The following is a 16,108-nucleotide window of genomic DNA, read 5'->3' on the forward strand; positions in this document are numbered from 1 at the left end:
ACGGGAGTTGGAGTCCAATAACATCTGGAGGACCACAGGTTCCCCACCCTTTCTTGAGAGCTTGAAAGATCAACACCAGCACTTTTGATTACTTGTGCCTGGAAACAAACTGTTGCCTTTTATTTTATTTTGCTGCTGTGTAGCCTACTTACTGATTCCATTTACTATCTTTTCAGACAGAGGGAAGCAAGCTGCAGAAGGATCTCCGGACATACCTGGCTTCAGTAAAAGGTAACACCTGGAAAAATTGCTGTGATGTCATTCTCCCCACAGAAGACAATTCTAAAAATGCTCTCAGGGCTTGTGTGTGTTTTATTCTTGGTGTCAAGAGTGGCCAGCATGGTGGGGCGATGCTACAGAGCTGCCCTCCCACAACAGCGGAGTCACTGCTACTTACCTGGACAGTTCTGGGATGGGGGAAGGTGGAAGTGAGGTCAGGGCTGTATGGGTGCACCAGAGGGAGCACTGGATTAGGCTATGCCACTGTGCCACATAGTCCCAACCACACCGTGGCATTGACCCCTCCCTACCCTGCTCAGGTAAGCAGCAGTGCTCTGCCCCACCACACTGGCCACTCCAGTATACCAGCAAAGAGGCACTGTCTGCATTAACTAGAGAAAACTACACATACAGAACTAAGCAGTTTCAGGAACTTTCAGTGGAGGACAGCAAATATCTGTCAGGGGCAGCTGCTACTTTGTTCTAATGTAGCATGGGAAGTTCTCATCCCCTGGGTGCATGCCACAAAAACACAATGTTCAGACAAGACTCCAGTGGTGTTTATAAATGCTGGGATCACTTGCTATCAAGGGATTTGCCCTCTGTGGCATTTCATATGATCAGTAACCGGTAAGTGGCATCTTCTATAAGATGCACTTATTCCTTTGATACAGGATGGAGTTTAGACAAACAATCAAAATGGGAAGCTTATCTTCTCAGTTGGTCCCTCTCTCCCCTTTCTCTTTCTAATATTTTTGTTTTTATATAGGATCTCTCAATATGCTTTCTATGATTATAGAGAGGGGAGAAGGGAGAGAAAGAGAAATCCAGTCCATTGTAAAAATTGACCAAGTAAATACTTAAATGTAAATGCAAACCCTATCCCCCCTATCTATCTATGTTCAGATCTAAAAATTGGCCACTTCCAAAAGTATTGGTTTACAGATTTTTGAAACAAAAATTTATACTTCTCTCTTGGATGCCTGCACTAGAGGAATATATGTTATATATATATAATAGCACTTGGTTTGTGTGTGTGTTGCCTCTGTGTTATACGCCCTGCTTTGCTTGCCTTGGAAACAATTCTCTTAAAGAATTGCCATGGGTTTGGGATAAGGCCTTGGTCAATAAGGAAGATTCATTTCCCCTGTTCGCTTTTTGGGTTGGGTACTTGATGGGACGCTACTGTGTCATTCAAAATTTGGAGTCTCTTTTTTTCTATCTCCAAGCAATGCACGAAGCCTCCAAGAAACTGACAGAGTGTTTGCAAGAAGTGTATGAGCCAGATTGGCCGGGAAGAGATGATACTAACAAAATATCAGAGGTGAGGTTCTGTTCCATTAGCATCACTTATGTATTATGATCTGCATTCCCTCATTCATTCATAGGGACTATAGCTGTTGAACTGATTTAGGGGTTATAGCACAGTGACCTGGTTTGGACAACACCACTGCATCTATCAATGCATGTATCCCAGCCAATGCAGCAAAATGTGATACCTGTGGATAGCTCATGCACATCTCTTTAGAAAGTAGATATCAACATAAGAAACATATCAGAGACATGTATGAGACATGTATCTTACAGGTACTCCTATCAGTGTTTTGAGAAACAATGGCAGCTCGTTTCTAAGTCTGGGTTTGCCCTCCAGACAAATGTGTGAAATGATCCAGAAAAAAGCATAGTGTTGCCATGTTTTGCACTGTTGCTGCTGATAGATTACATGTTTCCTTATATTCTTCTAGAACAGTGACCTGCTGTGGACAGACTTTCATCAGAAGCTGGTGGATCAGGCACTGCTAACTATGGACACCTACCTCGGCCAGTTCCCAGACATAAAAGTATGCAGTTTCCTTTACTTTCTGTTGTGTTCCTTTTTTAAAAAATGGAGTTTGTGTGAACTATGCATCAAGGAAGAGTTTTGTAAGGAACTCTGTGGGATCTTATCTTGTCTACTTTGGGCAATGGTGGAAATAACGACTAGCAGATTTTATCTATTTTTTCAGTCGTTCAGAGTGATGCAGAGGTTTCACCCTCAAACCTTAGTGATAAAGTAGACCACTGCGCAAGACTTGAAGATGAATCTTTACTTGCCAGGATGGCAACAATTGAAATCGAGTTCAATACAATTTGTTTCTCTCCCTTGAGACCTAGAGAGGACTTGGGCTTCTTGCTCTAAAAACACAGTCTTTCGTAGCAATGAATAAATCATTAGTTCAGAGCTTGCCTGTCTTCATAAACACATGAAAACAAATACAATACGATTTTAAAACATACAACCAATAATTAACATACTGCTAGCCTTGGTGTGACTAAAAACATAAAAATCACACGAATCTGGGAGCAGTGTTTCTGCTAAATGTTTGAAAGTAAAAGCCCCTCCAGAACAATTGTAGTTTTTCATGAAACTAGTGCTGTGCTGAAATGTGTCCTCCAAATTCTGAAAATATTTCCTTCCCTGAGAAGCAGATTTCCTTTTTCCCCTGCTTCATTCTCAGGGCAGAATTCCATTAGAATTTTCAGTGTGGGTGGAGTTTTGATCTTACCTTATTGTTGTTCGGAGGCTGAGGGTGCCTGTGCAGTTTCTTTCCAGTAAACATTTCTCTAGCACTCTGCAGCCTCCCCTAGCTGCCTGTCCTACTTGATCTGATAAAGCCCCCCATGTTGGGAGGAGTGTCCTTGTGATGTCTTCCTCTGGGCATGGGCACCTGGGAAGGCTGCAGCGTGCAACCACTGGTGAGATGATTTGTAGAATGAAAGAAAGAGCACTGACAAACACTGATTGACCACCTCAAAAGGGAAGATAAGCACCACAAAAGCCTTGCCCCCCCAACCCATGAGCATTTCACTAAAGTTTTCTCTGTCCTTTTTTTTATAAATTTCAAATTCATTTTCTTTCCTCATTATTTGACAGAGGATGATTAAAAAAGACACACTGGAGAAATCATCGGCACAGCACCAGAGATAGAATTAGGGAGGAGGGGGCTAAATGAATCTCATTTGCAATAAGAGGTTTGCCAACATTATAGAATGTGTGTTGCATCAGGAAGCACTATTCAGTATGATGAAAAAGATTCCTTGCTCAATTTCCTGGCAGATGTTAACTTCTGTGTTACACCGCCCCTCCCCATGTAACATGCACAAATACTTTCTTTTATAGTTTCCTCTTTCAGATACATAATTTTCTTCCCCTGCATCCAACTCTGATCCATTTATCTGATGGCCTTAAGCATATATAAGATTAGCATGGGAACAAGATCTGTTCAGGGTTTTTTTGGTCTCATTTAATTTTTAAATAATAATAATAATAATAATAATACGTGTATAATGAAGTGGTACATTTTCTTTACTTTGCCTAAAGCTCTTTAAAAAATCAAAAGACCTAAAAGCCAACATCGGACTGTGCATATTTTGTGCAAAAATGCACATTCTGCACATCACTTGCTCTGCATCACAAAAGCTGAAGCTGTGCGTGTAGAATATATTATGTAAACAAAGACTATGTAAATCTTAATTTAATTTATGCAGTTCTGCAATATATATAGATGTGAATTAAAGAAAGTTCATTTGAAAAATTTAAAATAAATAAATAATGCATCTGTGGATGAATTATTCTCTTTTGTAAATATATGAAGATATATCTATTTTCAGCAGAAGGGTCCGGCTTCTTATTCTTTCTCTCCTTCCTTTAATACCCCCTCTCCCCCGAAGGAAACATCATAACAAGGAATCCATTATTGCTGGCTATGTACTTTTCAGGGATGGCTTGCATCTGGCAAAGTTATTTGGGGGGGGGGAGTTTTTTTAAAAAAGGCATAGATTTGCTAGGGATAATTCCAGTCCTCTCCTGAGAACTTTCCCAAATGCTGGATTCTATCCTGTGACTGCTGCTCTCCCAATTCCTGAATGGCTTTGAGAAGGTTGAAAAAAGGAGATGTAGTTGCCATATGGCAGTACTTGTAACTACGTTCCCACATGGAAAAGGTCAGCTTGGCTTTCTCCCAGTGAAATCAGATACCCCGTTTAACCCCCTTAGCTGAATCCCAAAAGGGAGACAAAAGCAAGCTGCCCTCCCTTCCTCCTTCAATTAATCCATTCTGCAAAAGATACTGTGTTTATGTGTTTTTTCCTCCATTTAGTATCAGGCAGCTACACGGATAACCTGTGGCTGTAGTTTTTCTTTAGTTAGTGCCATACGTAAGTTTCTGCCGACCTGGTTGGCCACTTGCTGGAAACTCTTCAGCAGGAACAGCTTAGAGCTCAGGAGAGCCTCCTTTTCATAACTCTGTCAACAGTCAGTGGCTGTCAGACTATATATATAGAAATTGAGGGCTCCTCCCTCCTCAGTTTAGAGTTCACACTCTAGTTAATTTGCACCCAGAAGACCCCTTCTGCCTGGGGTATGGGAAAGTGTTTTTATGAATGTATCACCCTTGGGTGGTTGCAGGGTATTAAAACGTCTGTATTTCAATTAAGGAAATGCAGAAGCTACATAAATTCCTTGGTGTTCCAAAGGATCTTGAGATTTCATTGAGCTCCTCTAAATAGTGGGAAGGACTTCCACTGTTATTGTTGTTTACTTAGAAGTAATAAGTTCCACTGAATTTTGCATGGTGTCCAAAGTTCAGTGCGCATAGGATTGTAGCTTTGCAGCAGCACAGCGTAATTCTGTACACTCCCTGAGACTAAGCCCAATTGAACACATTGGAACTTAGTTTTGAGAAAACATCATATTGCACTGTTAGAGGCCTCCTCATTTCATGGCATTTCATCTCTCTCTCCCTCCCTCCCTCCCTCCCTCCCTCCCTCCCTCCCTCCCTCTCCACCCTCATCTTATTTATCACATTTGCTCAGGAGGGTGTACATGGGGTTATCCCATTTTTAATCCTCATAGCAACCCTCTGAGATAGGTCGGGTTGAGACTTTGCCCAAGTTCATCTAATATGGGTCCTGAACCCAGGTCTCTATTGTCCATGTACAATAGTTTCTCCACTCCATTCCACTCACTTTTCTTACTATTAGTTGAGAATGTTTCAGACAGTAGAGGTGAAATAACCAGCTGTTTTACATGCATCTTTTCCATAACCACTGAAATATTAGTAGGCGAATCTTTCTGGTGGCTTTAAAGGCCTTCTTAATTTAAAGTGGCTTCCTTGTTAGGAGCATCTGGAATCTGTTCTGGTGTTTTTAATTCCGCTGAGTTCTTGAAAGATGCCCAGTGGCTGCATTCAGTGCTGTACTGGGTATTTAATTAAACCAGAGATGGATGAAGCATGAATGAACTGCAGCTGGTCTGGCAAGCCCAGGAAAGGGGTGAGAGAGTGCACAATGGACAGACTGAGAAATAGATGCAACAAAAGCCACATGTTCTTAAAAGAGGACACTGCGTAATTCCTTGAAGTGTTTACATGGTTTGTTGTTAGACTTGGCAAACGTAACACTTCATGCCAGTTGTTCCTGAATTGTCACCTACTATTTGAAGAAGTGTAGCAGTTATTTAAGAGGGTGGCCTCTGACTGTGGAATCTGATGTCCAATCTACCTTCATTGGGTTTTGCCACATTTATTTTATTTATTTCATTTGTGTATTGCTTCCCATGAAACACCTTGAATTGATGAATAATAGAAATAGATATATATATATATATAAGTTCAAGTCCAGTGCAGATAGAGTCTGGGATAAGAATCTCCACTTCAAAAGGCTTGTAGAAAACAGAGGGTCTTCAATAGATGCTGAAAAGGCAGTATAGACAGTGGCTGTCTGATACAATCCCTTGATTTGATGTTTTCAGCACCCGTTAAAGAATTACCTCTTCATCATGTCCTTTTGGAGGAAGTTAATCTGGATGAGATTAACTATGAAATGACATCTGCTTGCTCTATTGTACTATGGATGTTATTTTAATGTTGGTATTAAATTGTTTATTAGAGTTTGGAACCACCTTGTGATCATAAGTGGTGTACAGTTGCACCTTGGATCCTGAACGCCCTGGAACTTGGACGTTTTGGCTCCTGAATGCCGCAAACCTGGAAGTGATTGTTCTGGTTTGTGGACGTTCTTTTGAAACCCGAACATCTGACGGGGCTTCTGCAGCTTCTGATTGGCTGCAGTAGCTTCCTGCAGGCAATCAAAAGCCACGATTTGGTTTTTGAACATTTTGGAAGTAGAATGGACTTCTGGAATAGATTCCATTCGATTTCCAAGGTATGACTGTAATAGGAAACTGAATGTATGAACATGGATCACTTTTGCTGTGGGAAGATGGTTATAGTTTATATAATGTGATGAACTGCTAATGGGGGTTTAATGTTGTTTTATTGTGTTTAGTGTTTGATGTTTTTGTAATTGATATTTTAAATAGTTAATATTTTCACCAGCCTTTTAGAAGGAAAGGCCAAGGTACGAATGCTTCAAAAAATTAAAACCAATCTGTATGGGCTAGGTTAGGCTGAGTAACCACTCCATGGTGGTTACTGGACCCTGGAGTCAACAGTTCCTTCTGGTGCAAACAGCTGATTCCCCCTCTCTATGTGCCAATGCCCTCCCTCAGTGTCTGTTGGGTGACAAGCAGCTGCATTTGGTGTGAATTTGTGTTCTGAAGATTGTTCCTTGACTTCCAGACACTTTCAGTGTGGGAAAAACTACTGACCCCTGTTAGTGCTCTTTCAATTGCTAACATGAATTTAGAATCACAACTCAGTATTACTTGCTCAGTATTACTGAATGGTCAGATTTATTTAATTTCATCCTGAAAAATAAACAAAAACCTTTTTTGACATTTGACCATATAAGGGTGGATTTAAAAGAGGTTCTGCTTGGCAGAATGACAAGGAACATTTTTTATGTGGGAAGTTGCCAATGGAGATCATCCTCGATTGTGTAATAAAATGGATACTTAAAAGCAATGTTAGCAAGATATTGGCTAATGCCTGTAATTGATCTCAATATTTACAAACAATCTTGTTGAACAACTTACCTCTGTGCGAATGGTATATACACATGCAATGAATGGTGGGGTCAGGGAAAGGGGAATAGGGGGTTCTTGTTTCAAGAAGTGGCAGAAAGATATATCTAAATTTGTCTGGCAGGGCAAGAAGCCCAGAATAAAATTTAAGATATTAACGGATTCAAAGGAAAGAGGGGGGTTTGCCCTGCCAGACTTTAAATTGTACTATGAAGCGGCAGCTTTCTGCTGGCTAAAAGAATGGCTGCTTCTTGAAAACACAGACATTTTGGATTTGGAAGGATTTAACAATATTTTTGGGTGGCATGCATATTTGTGGTATGACAAGGTTAAAGCGCATAAAAGTTTCAAAAACCATATTGTCAGAAAAGCACTGCTGAATGTCTGGGTTAAATATAAGGACTTGCTGGAAAATAAGACTCCAAGATGGTTATCACCAATGGAAGCTAAGGCAGTTAAAAAGCTAAATATGGAGTCGAAATGGCCAAGATATTGGGAAATCTTGGAAAAGGAAGGGGACAAACTGAGATTGCAGAGTTTTGAAAAATTAAAAGGGAAGGTGAGAGATTGGCTACATTATCACCAAATAAATGAAGTGTTTAAACTAGACAGAAAAATAGGCTTCCAGGTGGAAAAATCAAAATTAGAGACTGAACTGTTAGAATCCAGTACTAAGAATTTGTCAAAAATGTATGATCTGCTGCTGAAATGGAATACACAAGATGAAATGGTAAAATCAAGTATGATTAAATGGGCTCAGGACATTGGTCATAACATCATGTTTGCTGATTGGGAAAAGTTGTGGACCACCGGGTTGAAATTTACGGCGTGTAACGCCTTAAGAGAAAATATAATGAAAATGATTTATAGGTGGTACATAACCCCAGTCAAGCTTGCAAAGATCTATCACTTGCCTGATAATAAATGTTGGAAATGTAAAGAAAAGGAAGGTACATTCTTTCACCTCTGGTGGACGTGCCCGAAGATTAAGGCATTCTGGGAAATGATTTATAACGAACTGAAAAAGGTATTTAAATATACTTTCCCCAAGAAACCAGAGGCCTTTCTCTTGGGTATTGTCGGCCAGGGGGTGTTAAAGACAGATACAACTTTTTTTATGTATGCTACAACAGCAGCTAGAATACTTATTGCAAAGTACTGGAAGACACAGGATCTACCCACACTGGAAGAATGGCAGATGAAGGTGATGGACTATATGAGCTTGGCAGAGATGACGAGCAGAATCCGAGACCAGGGAAGAGAAGCGGCGGAAGAAGAATGGAAAAAGTTCAAGGACTATTTAAAGAAATATTATAAAATTGGAGACAGTTAGAATGATGTTGGATTAAAACAAATGGTTACTATCAGTAAAGGTTATGACAAAGAGAATAAGGGTGATTAGCATAAATTTATAATAAAATAAGGCAAGATTTCGCTGAATAACTGTAAGAATTTGGAATACAGAAACGGGAAGTAAGAGGAGGTCGAGGAAGTAAGGTTTAGAAATTGGGTTATGAAATGGTACTTGTTTTATGTTTTATTATTGTTGAATGTTTGTTCATGTATGTTTTGTTTCTGTTATATAAAAAATTGTTCAATAAAAATATTATATAAAAATAAAATAAAATAGGGGGTTCTTTATCTGTATTTACTATTGTATAATCAGTCTGGTACGTTTCCACAGCCACCGAATTCCCGTAACGCAGCACCCGCTTGACATTTACTACTGAAAATGCATGAATAAAGACGAAGAAAATTACACAGCATTCTTGCTAAATAGTGGAATTTCCTTGCTTATTGCCTGTTAAGGATGCTGCTATACTAATGCTAATTGGAGTCTTTCCATGCTCAAGATTTATGTAGTTTGTAGCCAAAATCACTCCACTGATACACAAAAGAGAAGTACTATCAGACTCTGTGTAACCCTGAAGTATTCACACACACACAACTTTATTTTTCAGGGAAACCCTCCTGAAATTCCTTCTCTAAAAACTCTCCAGTTCTGTAATAACTCCTGTGTAGGGAAAGGTTGAATGGATGTCTTTTGATTTCTACTGACCATCTTGCCACTTTAGAATGTTTCAGTGTAAACAATTGCAGAGTGTTGGCATCCTGAGCAGTATGTATGTGAGCTGTAGACGACTGTAAAGATCATTAGTCCACTAATTAGCATGGCTTTGGTGTTCAAATGATATTTTTCTTCCTTTCTTTCCCCTCTCCACCTTCTTCCAGTCTCGCATTGCTAAGCGGGGAAGGAAACTTGTAGATTACGACAGTGCCAGGCACCATTATGAATCTCTACAGACTGCAAAGAAAAAAGATGAAGCTAAAATTGCCAAGGTAAAGTGCCCTTGATCAGATATGACATCCTAAATCATCTCTCTCTCTCTCTCTCTCTCTCTCTCTCTCTCTCTCTCTCCTTAACTAAGTAATTTAGGATATTGTTGGTGGTTTTGTTTTTTCAAATATGAAACTACTACTATTTATTTTCCCTTAGAAGAAAGTATAGTATTAATATGTTAATGTCTCTAGCTATGTCCTTTTTCAGAACATTTCATAATAAATAAACTAACTTTCTTTCGTCAGAGAACGTATCCTGTTACAAGTCAAAAAAGCAAATGGTAGAACATGCACAATTCCTGAAAAATGTGATTGAAAAGCAGTGCAGAAGCTGATACTTTACTGCACAGATGGTATGTCAACAGGTGCCCGTGCCTGTACTGAGATGAAGGAATTATGCAAAGGAAGAAAGGGAAGTCTTCGAAGGATGGAGGCTATTGCAGCCTCAGTATGGAGAATGACTCCAGGAGCTACCCTTCCTTGGTGGTCTTTTCTTCTCAATTGTCAAAGCATCTAGGGCTTCTGGATGAGCCCATGCTCTTCTGATTGGATAAATCATGTCCACGCTGAAGCACCAGCTAGCAGCAGATTGTTCCCAGGCCCTAGATATGCTCTTGGGTGAGAGACTAGGGTACATTGTCCTCCTTGAAATAAGGAGCAGCTCTGTTTTCCCATCAAAGGCCACTTCAAGTATTATTGATGAAGCAAATTATGGGTGTTATGTGGGGTGATTTATGAGTATGGCATCAACACCTGCTTAGAAACTGGGTTTCAGTATCTTCTTGATTCACCTTCTCTTCATAAATGTTCTTTTTGCTCTGAAAGGGATAGACATATAATTACTGGTGGATAATTCTTCTATTCTCATACTCATGGCCTTCTTGTATACTTGCTATCAGCTTTTTTTTTAATTTAACAATGCAGAACACAATCTTATGCATATTCACATGTAAGTGCAACTGTATTCAGTGAAATGTAAACTTTTGCATAACTGTATTGCAGTGACTGTAGAGAAGAGTATATTGATCGATGCCATTTTTCCTTCAGGGGAGAAAAGGTGAAACAGATTTGTAGTGTCAAGGGTTAGCACTGTTATGCACCTGCCAAGGTCACCCACCTCAGAGGGGCTCCATTAACAAGAGCTCAGGGACTTATACCTCTGTTCCACCATTTCTGCGCTCACATCTTGTGAGCATGTCTCGTGGCATGCATGAGTGATGTGAGCACGTCATGTGGCGTGCACTCATGGCAAGTGTATGTCACTGTGGGATATTGAGGGGCTCCAGCCCCCTCCTTGAAAATTTTGATGGCGGGAAGGCCCCTTGGCCCTCCTGCCTGGTGCCCATGGTGGCAGTGAGGATCTACTCACAGAGAGAGGAGAGGCATCTCTGTACCAACCTGGTGTTTAAAGGCACAAGAATCACTCTAAAGAGCAGACTTCACCAGCTGTGTTTTATAATGTATCGTTAAAAATGCTGCAAATTCTGAATAATCCGCATGGCTGTAATAATGGTGTCTCCTAATCCTGTCTTTTCTTAAAAGTTGCTGGTGTCTCACAGAGGGGGGATCCATCTTCCTCCAAGCTGGGTTTTGTTGCTGTCTAAATGACTAACAGTTTCTTCTCTGTTGCTCTCTGCAGCTGGAGTGCTCGTAAACTCTGCTGGCCTTGGTGTTTTCTGACCCACACCATGGAGCATTAATTACTGCTAGACTTGGCATGCCACGTAGGATTCACCCTTTGACTTATCTCTTAATGCTTCCTTTCTCTCCTGTTTGCCAGGGTTTGTTGTCTCAGCCTGGCCTGATAACCCTCTTACCGTTTGAGATTTATATATATATATATTTAAAAAACAAAGTTCTCAAAATCTGTCCCGTTTGTTTTCTTGTCTTTGTTTTGAAAAACGCTCTCACACAGCCTGTCTCGTTGCTTGAGAAAGCTGCGCCTCAGTGGTGCCAAGGGAAGCTGCAAGCACATCTCGTAGCTCAGACTAATCTGCTGCGGAACCAGGTGACAGCCGAGCCCACCTTCCTCTCTAACCCTGCATGCCCTCTCCCTGGCTGAACCCCTCTGCTGTGCTCTTCACCCTCAGGCAGCATTCACTCTGCTAAGCATCCTTGTAAGGCACTCCTTTTCTCCAAAGAAGTGACTTAGCTTTCTGTACATTGGAATAAAAATGTAATACAATGAGACAACACCAAACCAACTTGTATTTTGTTCTTAGAGCAATGTTTTTTTTGGGGTTTTTTTTTTAAAGACTCTGTAATTTCCCAAACTTGTTTTCTTTGTCGGCTATTCCTGCTGTTAAACAAATTTGCCACCAATAGTATAGTGCAATGCCTTGCACATCAGCCAGATTATTTATGGGACAATCAGTTAGAGAATAGGTTGAGAGGTGTTGGGTTAGCTCCACCCTTGTCTTAGCCTCAAGACCCAATGCCCTAAGGACCATTTCCTCCACACATGGATGCCAGCTGGTGGTAGTTAATCAGGAATGATGAGTTGCTTATGGAGCTTCCAGTTGATTATATTTGGTATGGTGCTTCTTGTTTCTGAGACATTACATGGATGGATGGGAGATATGGTTGATGTTTAGGTGACATGCAGATTTCTGCTGCTTATATAATTTTCCCTTCTCCTGTCACTCAGATGCTTTTCCTGTCATAAAAATCTTCACAGCAATACCTCCTCTCCCCATTTGCTCTCCCATGCTCAAACACGTCCCGGTCTCACTGAAACATCAACCTTCTTGTTGCTTTGTCCATGGTTCCCATTCCACAGCCACTCTTCTCCTTCCCCATAAACTGGCCATTAATTCATGAGAATTTCTCTGCTTGAGCATCCAAGGGATGATAGCATTGATGCTTCTGCTACCTCTCTTCTTGCCTCCCTTCCGGCTCATTTGGTTTAAGCATGTGACAAGTTGGGGTGAAGAGAGTCCCTTTTCCTGAGTCTCCCTTTCTTAGATTGCCTGCAATATCCTTTGTCAGGTCCTGCTTCCCTTTTATAGATTTTAGAGTTGCAAAGGCACCTCCAAGATTTTCTAGTTCACCCCCTGTCATTCTAGGAATTCTACTCCTGCAGCATCTGGGATGGGTGGCAATCCACCCTCTGTTTAAAAATCTCTAATAACGGAGAATTCACCACTTTCCAAGGGAATCTGTTTTATTGTCAAATAGGTCATTAATTTTTTACTTTGTCTTGTGGTTTGGCTCCTACCACCTGGATCAACAAATTTACGTCATCTATATGACAAGCTTCCAGATATTTGAAGATGGCTATCATACATCTTATGTTATAATTCAGCTTTCTCTGAAGTCCAGAGGTTTTGTAACTGGATCTGGAGCAAGCTTGTACAAATTTCCACTCCTTTAGCAGTGGATTAGATACAGACTGAACTCTGAAGCTTTTTCTAGCTTCTAGTTTTCCAAAATCATCAGAAGGGGGGGCAGTTGCCAGTTAAAATGAAATCCTGGCAATAATCCTTAAGATTCATGGACTGGTTTGGGAAGGAGTTCTGTAATAAACCAATGAAAGTCACTGGACACCAACTTGTCAAAGGAGAGGGAAACTTCAGCTTCCTTATTGGAAACCTTTCTGGCACAAGGCATTCCTGGGAGTGGGGAGGGGAAGATAGATGATGCAACTGGCAGATGAGGAACTGAGCAACAGAGGAAAGAAAACAAATACTCTCTTAAAGGACTGGAGGACAATAGCTCATTAGCTTGGTTGGAAGGAACCACATTTCTTGTATGTTCACAAGGAGCTGGTCACTGAGTTAATGCTACTTACAAATTTGTAGTTTTATCCATGTACATTTGTGTATACAGTAAAGTAGTGGTGGCTAACCTGTAGCCTGTGGGCCATAGTTTTTTTCTTTGCCCCTCCCCAATCTCTCTTACACACCCACACACCCACACAGCTCCCATAGGTTCCCTACTGTGATACCAAGAAGCTTGCAAATCAATGGAGTTATGTGGCCCTCCAAGCCCCCGCTTTGTCCATTTTTCCTCTGACTGGTCCCTTGCTGTGATTCTGTTGTGACAAAAGGTTGTTGTGCCCCCACAACTTGTCCTTAAAAATAGAAGGGGCACACCCACTCTTCAGTAATGCCTGTTTTGATATTCCGTCCACCTTCAGAGGGCTGACCATGGGTCAGTGCAACCCTCTGTCTTTAAATGGTTAGCTACCCCTACCACAAAAGCTAGCATTTGGCTACTCAGAACTTTATAGGAGGCTGCTGAAATGTTTGGGGGCAGCTTCTAGAAATAGCTCTCCATGCATTTGTTGGTTTGGGGATTGGGGATTTTATGTTTTACTAGGTGTGTGAAAAGCTGCAAAATATATCTTTAGGCTTGGCCTAGTCAGAACAGTCTGGCTTCAGTGAACTGTAAAGACCTCAAAAGAGAGACTTCCAAATCTTTAATTGAGTTACCAGCTTCTTGGTTTACTAGAGATCTTCCTCTGATGTAAAGTTTAAAACCACGGTCAAAAGGATTCCCTTTGCTTCTTTCTGGGCTGGTGTGTGTGTGTGTGTGTGTGTGTGTGTGTGTGTGTAAAACTGCCCACTTTGCTGCATCAGGTGATACTTAGCAGGCTGTTGACAGGATTCAAGATCTGATTTAGTCCTACTTCTTCATGTACAAATTGCCTCAGTTTGTGCAACATCTTAAGCCTGTCAGCTACTGACCCATGGGTTGGACTACATTCCACAGATCTTTCCTGCTTTCTGCTATCATTTCAGTCTTTTAAATCAGAGTCTCAAAGCGAATTCTTTGGTGTAGACCGAAGCCCCTTTGCTCCTCAAGCAGTTAAACTTGGAATGTGGACCCTTTAAAGATAAATGTGGGAGATGAGCTTTTTGAGAGCTACGCCAGAACCAAAGTTACTTCTCAAGCAGCATGTTCTCTTCTGGAATGTGTTCAGATTTGAGGGTGATGGGTGGGGTGGCAATGGATAGAGACTGATGCTGACTGCTTAGGACAGCAAATTCCTGCCTTCCTACAACTCACTTGAAATGCTGCTAAGAAGCAACACAGAAGCTTGCTTCATGAAACAGGCCCAGAAACAGCACATCTCAAAGTGGATATGGCAAGCAAACTCCTGAAGCTTGCTGGATAGGATATGCTGCCATTTCATCTTGCTGAGTTGGGGGCTCTCTTAATAGGGGCGAAATCTAATCAGATCACACTGGAGTCTAAAATTTGACTGAATTCTGAAGCCCAGTGTTAAGAATCTGCAAGCAGGTTATTGGGTTGGAAGGGTGAAAGGACCTCAGATAGTTAGCAGCAGGCCTTAAAGGATCCTGTTTCTTGACCACAAAGCGCTGTGCCTGTATTTTAAAAAAGGCAACACAACAATAAAAAGCAACTAGAAGAATTAATCTCCTAAAGATTAGTTGGACACAGGAGAACCAAGAAAAGCAGATGACTGACACAACTGCTTTTATGTGCTGTCGTATACATTATAATTTGGGCATTTAAGTGTTTCAGGCAAGGGTCTCTTTCAGCCTTACTTGGAAATGCCAGGGATTGAACGTGGGACCTTCTTGTATGCAGAGCAGGTGATCTCCCACTGAGCCAAAGTCCTTCCCTGTGGATAGGTGTGCCTCAAATTCCATTATGTATCAGTTTGCTTTGAGCTTTCCAAAGTGGCAAATTATTGCAAATATAAATATTTGGTTGGGCAATGTCATTTGGCTGCTTCTGTGATGCCCACATGATCCTCCTCATGGGAAAACCCTAGAATCTTGGCTGGATCCCCAACTCTCTTCTTGCTTCTTTCTAGAGTGAATGTTGCCTAGGGTGCTTCTTTGTTAGTGCATATTGGGATGTCATAATAAGTGCACACTTGTATCAATTGCTTTTTTTGATTCTCTGAGCTGTCGAGCACAAATGGTTCTACCTGGCAAGAGTATAGAAGCAGTTTAGTACAGTACTAAGAGACAAAACTATTTAGCAGACTGCTAAAGTTAGCAGACTTTTACACCATAATCCTACTTCTGAATTTTGGCCTGTGATCAATTTAGTAACCCCTAAACAGAATTTAATTTAGGTTTCTCAACATAAAGATAGATCTGTTTTTTGCTTCTGTCTGTCTGCCCAGAGCAAGAGTAAATTAATTAAATCATTGATTCAGGCTAGCTTTATAGTAAACACCTCATGTAAGAAATACTACTACTACTATTACTAATATAATCTATGTTTTAGCAACTAAAAGTTTATTTTTTATATTAGCATCCTAGACCACTGCAATCTCCCTTGTATTTGTTGGCAAGGACAGGAAGTCCAGAATACAAGCCTCCTTTGACAATACAAATATCCAGAGGTTCAGTCCATGACAATGATGCTTTCTATAAGTGATCTATAGAGGCTTGTGGCATTGTGACATTTTTGCTCTTGTGGTGGAGTATGAGTAAGTTGCTTGCATTTTTTTCCTGTTAACACAAGCTGCTGAATAGATAAGACTCGAGATTCATTGTTTAGCCCAGCTGTGCTAGGCTTTTTGCTGCACCAAATTACATTTATGAAACAGATGCATTATAACTGTGCCAGTGATAGCTCTGATGGTGCCAATTGCCTAATAAT

General features: G+C 40.8%; 1 protein-coding gene across 17 annotated transcripts in view; it reads left to right on the forward strand.

Annotated features, from left to right (window-relative positions):
- Window positions 1-16,108, forward strand: part of BIN1 (bridging integrator 1) — a 122,328-nt gene that overhangs the window by 63,046 nt on the left and 43,174 nt on the right. For 14 of the 17 annotated variants that reach the window (XM_053402703.1, XM_053402712.1, XM_053402732.1 and 11 more), the window contains exons 3-7: window positions 177-231; window positions 1,449-1,543; window positions 1,965-2,060; window positions 9,416-9,523; window positions 11,439-11,531. In XM_053402703.1, coding sequence (XP_053258678.1) covers window positions 177-231; window positions 1,449-1,543; window positions 1,965-2,060; window positions 9,416-9,523; window positions 11,439-11,531 — 447 coding nt within the window. The remainder of the gene's footprint in view (window positions 1-176; window positions 232-1,448; window positions 1,544-1,964; window positions 2,061-9,415; window positions 9,524-11,438; window positions 11,532-16,108) is intronic. The other 3 variants (XM_053402722.1, XM_053402751.1, XM_053402839.1) reach the window with 1 other exon arrangement.

This window comes from Podarcis raffonei, chromosome 1 (genome assembly GCF_027172205.1).
Source record: "Podarcis raffonei isolate rPodRaf1 chromosome 1, rPodRaf1.pri, whole genome shotgun sequence".
Classification (NCBI taxonomy): domain Eukaryota; kingdom Metazoa; phylum Chordata; class Lepidosauria; order Squamata; family Lacertidae; genus Podarcis; species Podarcis raffonei.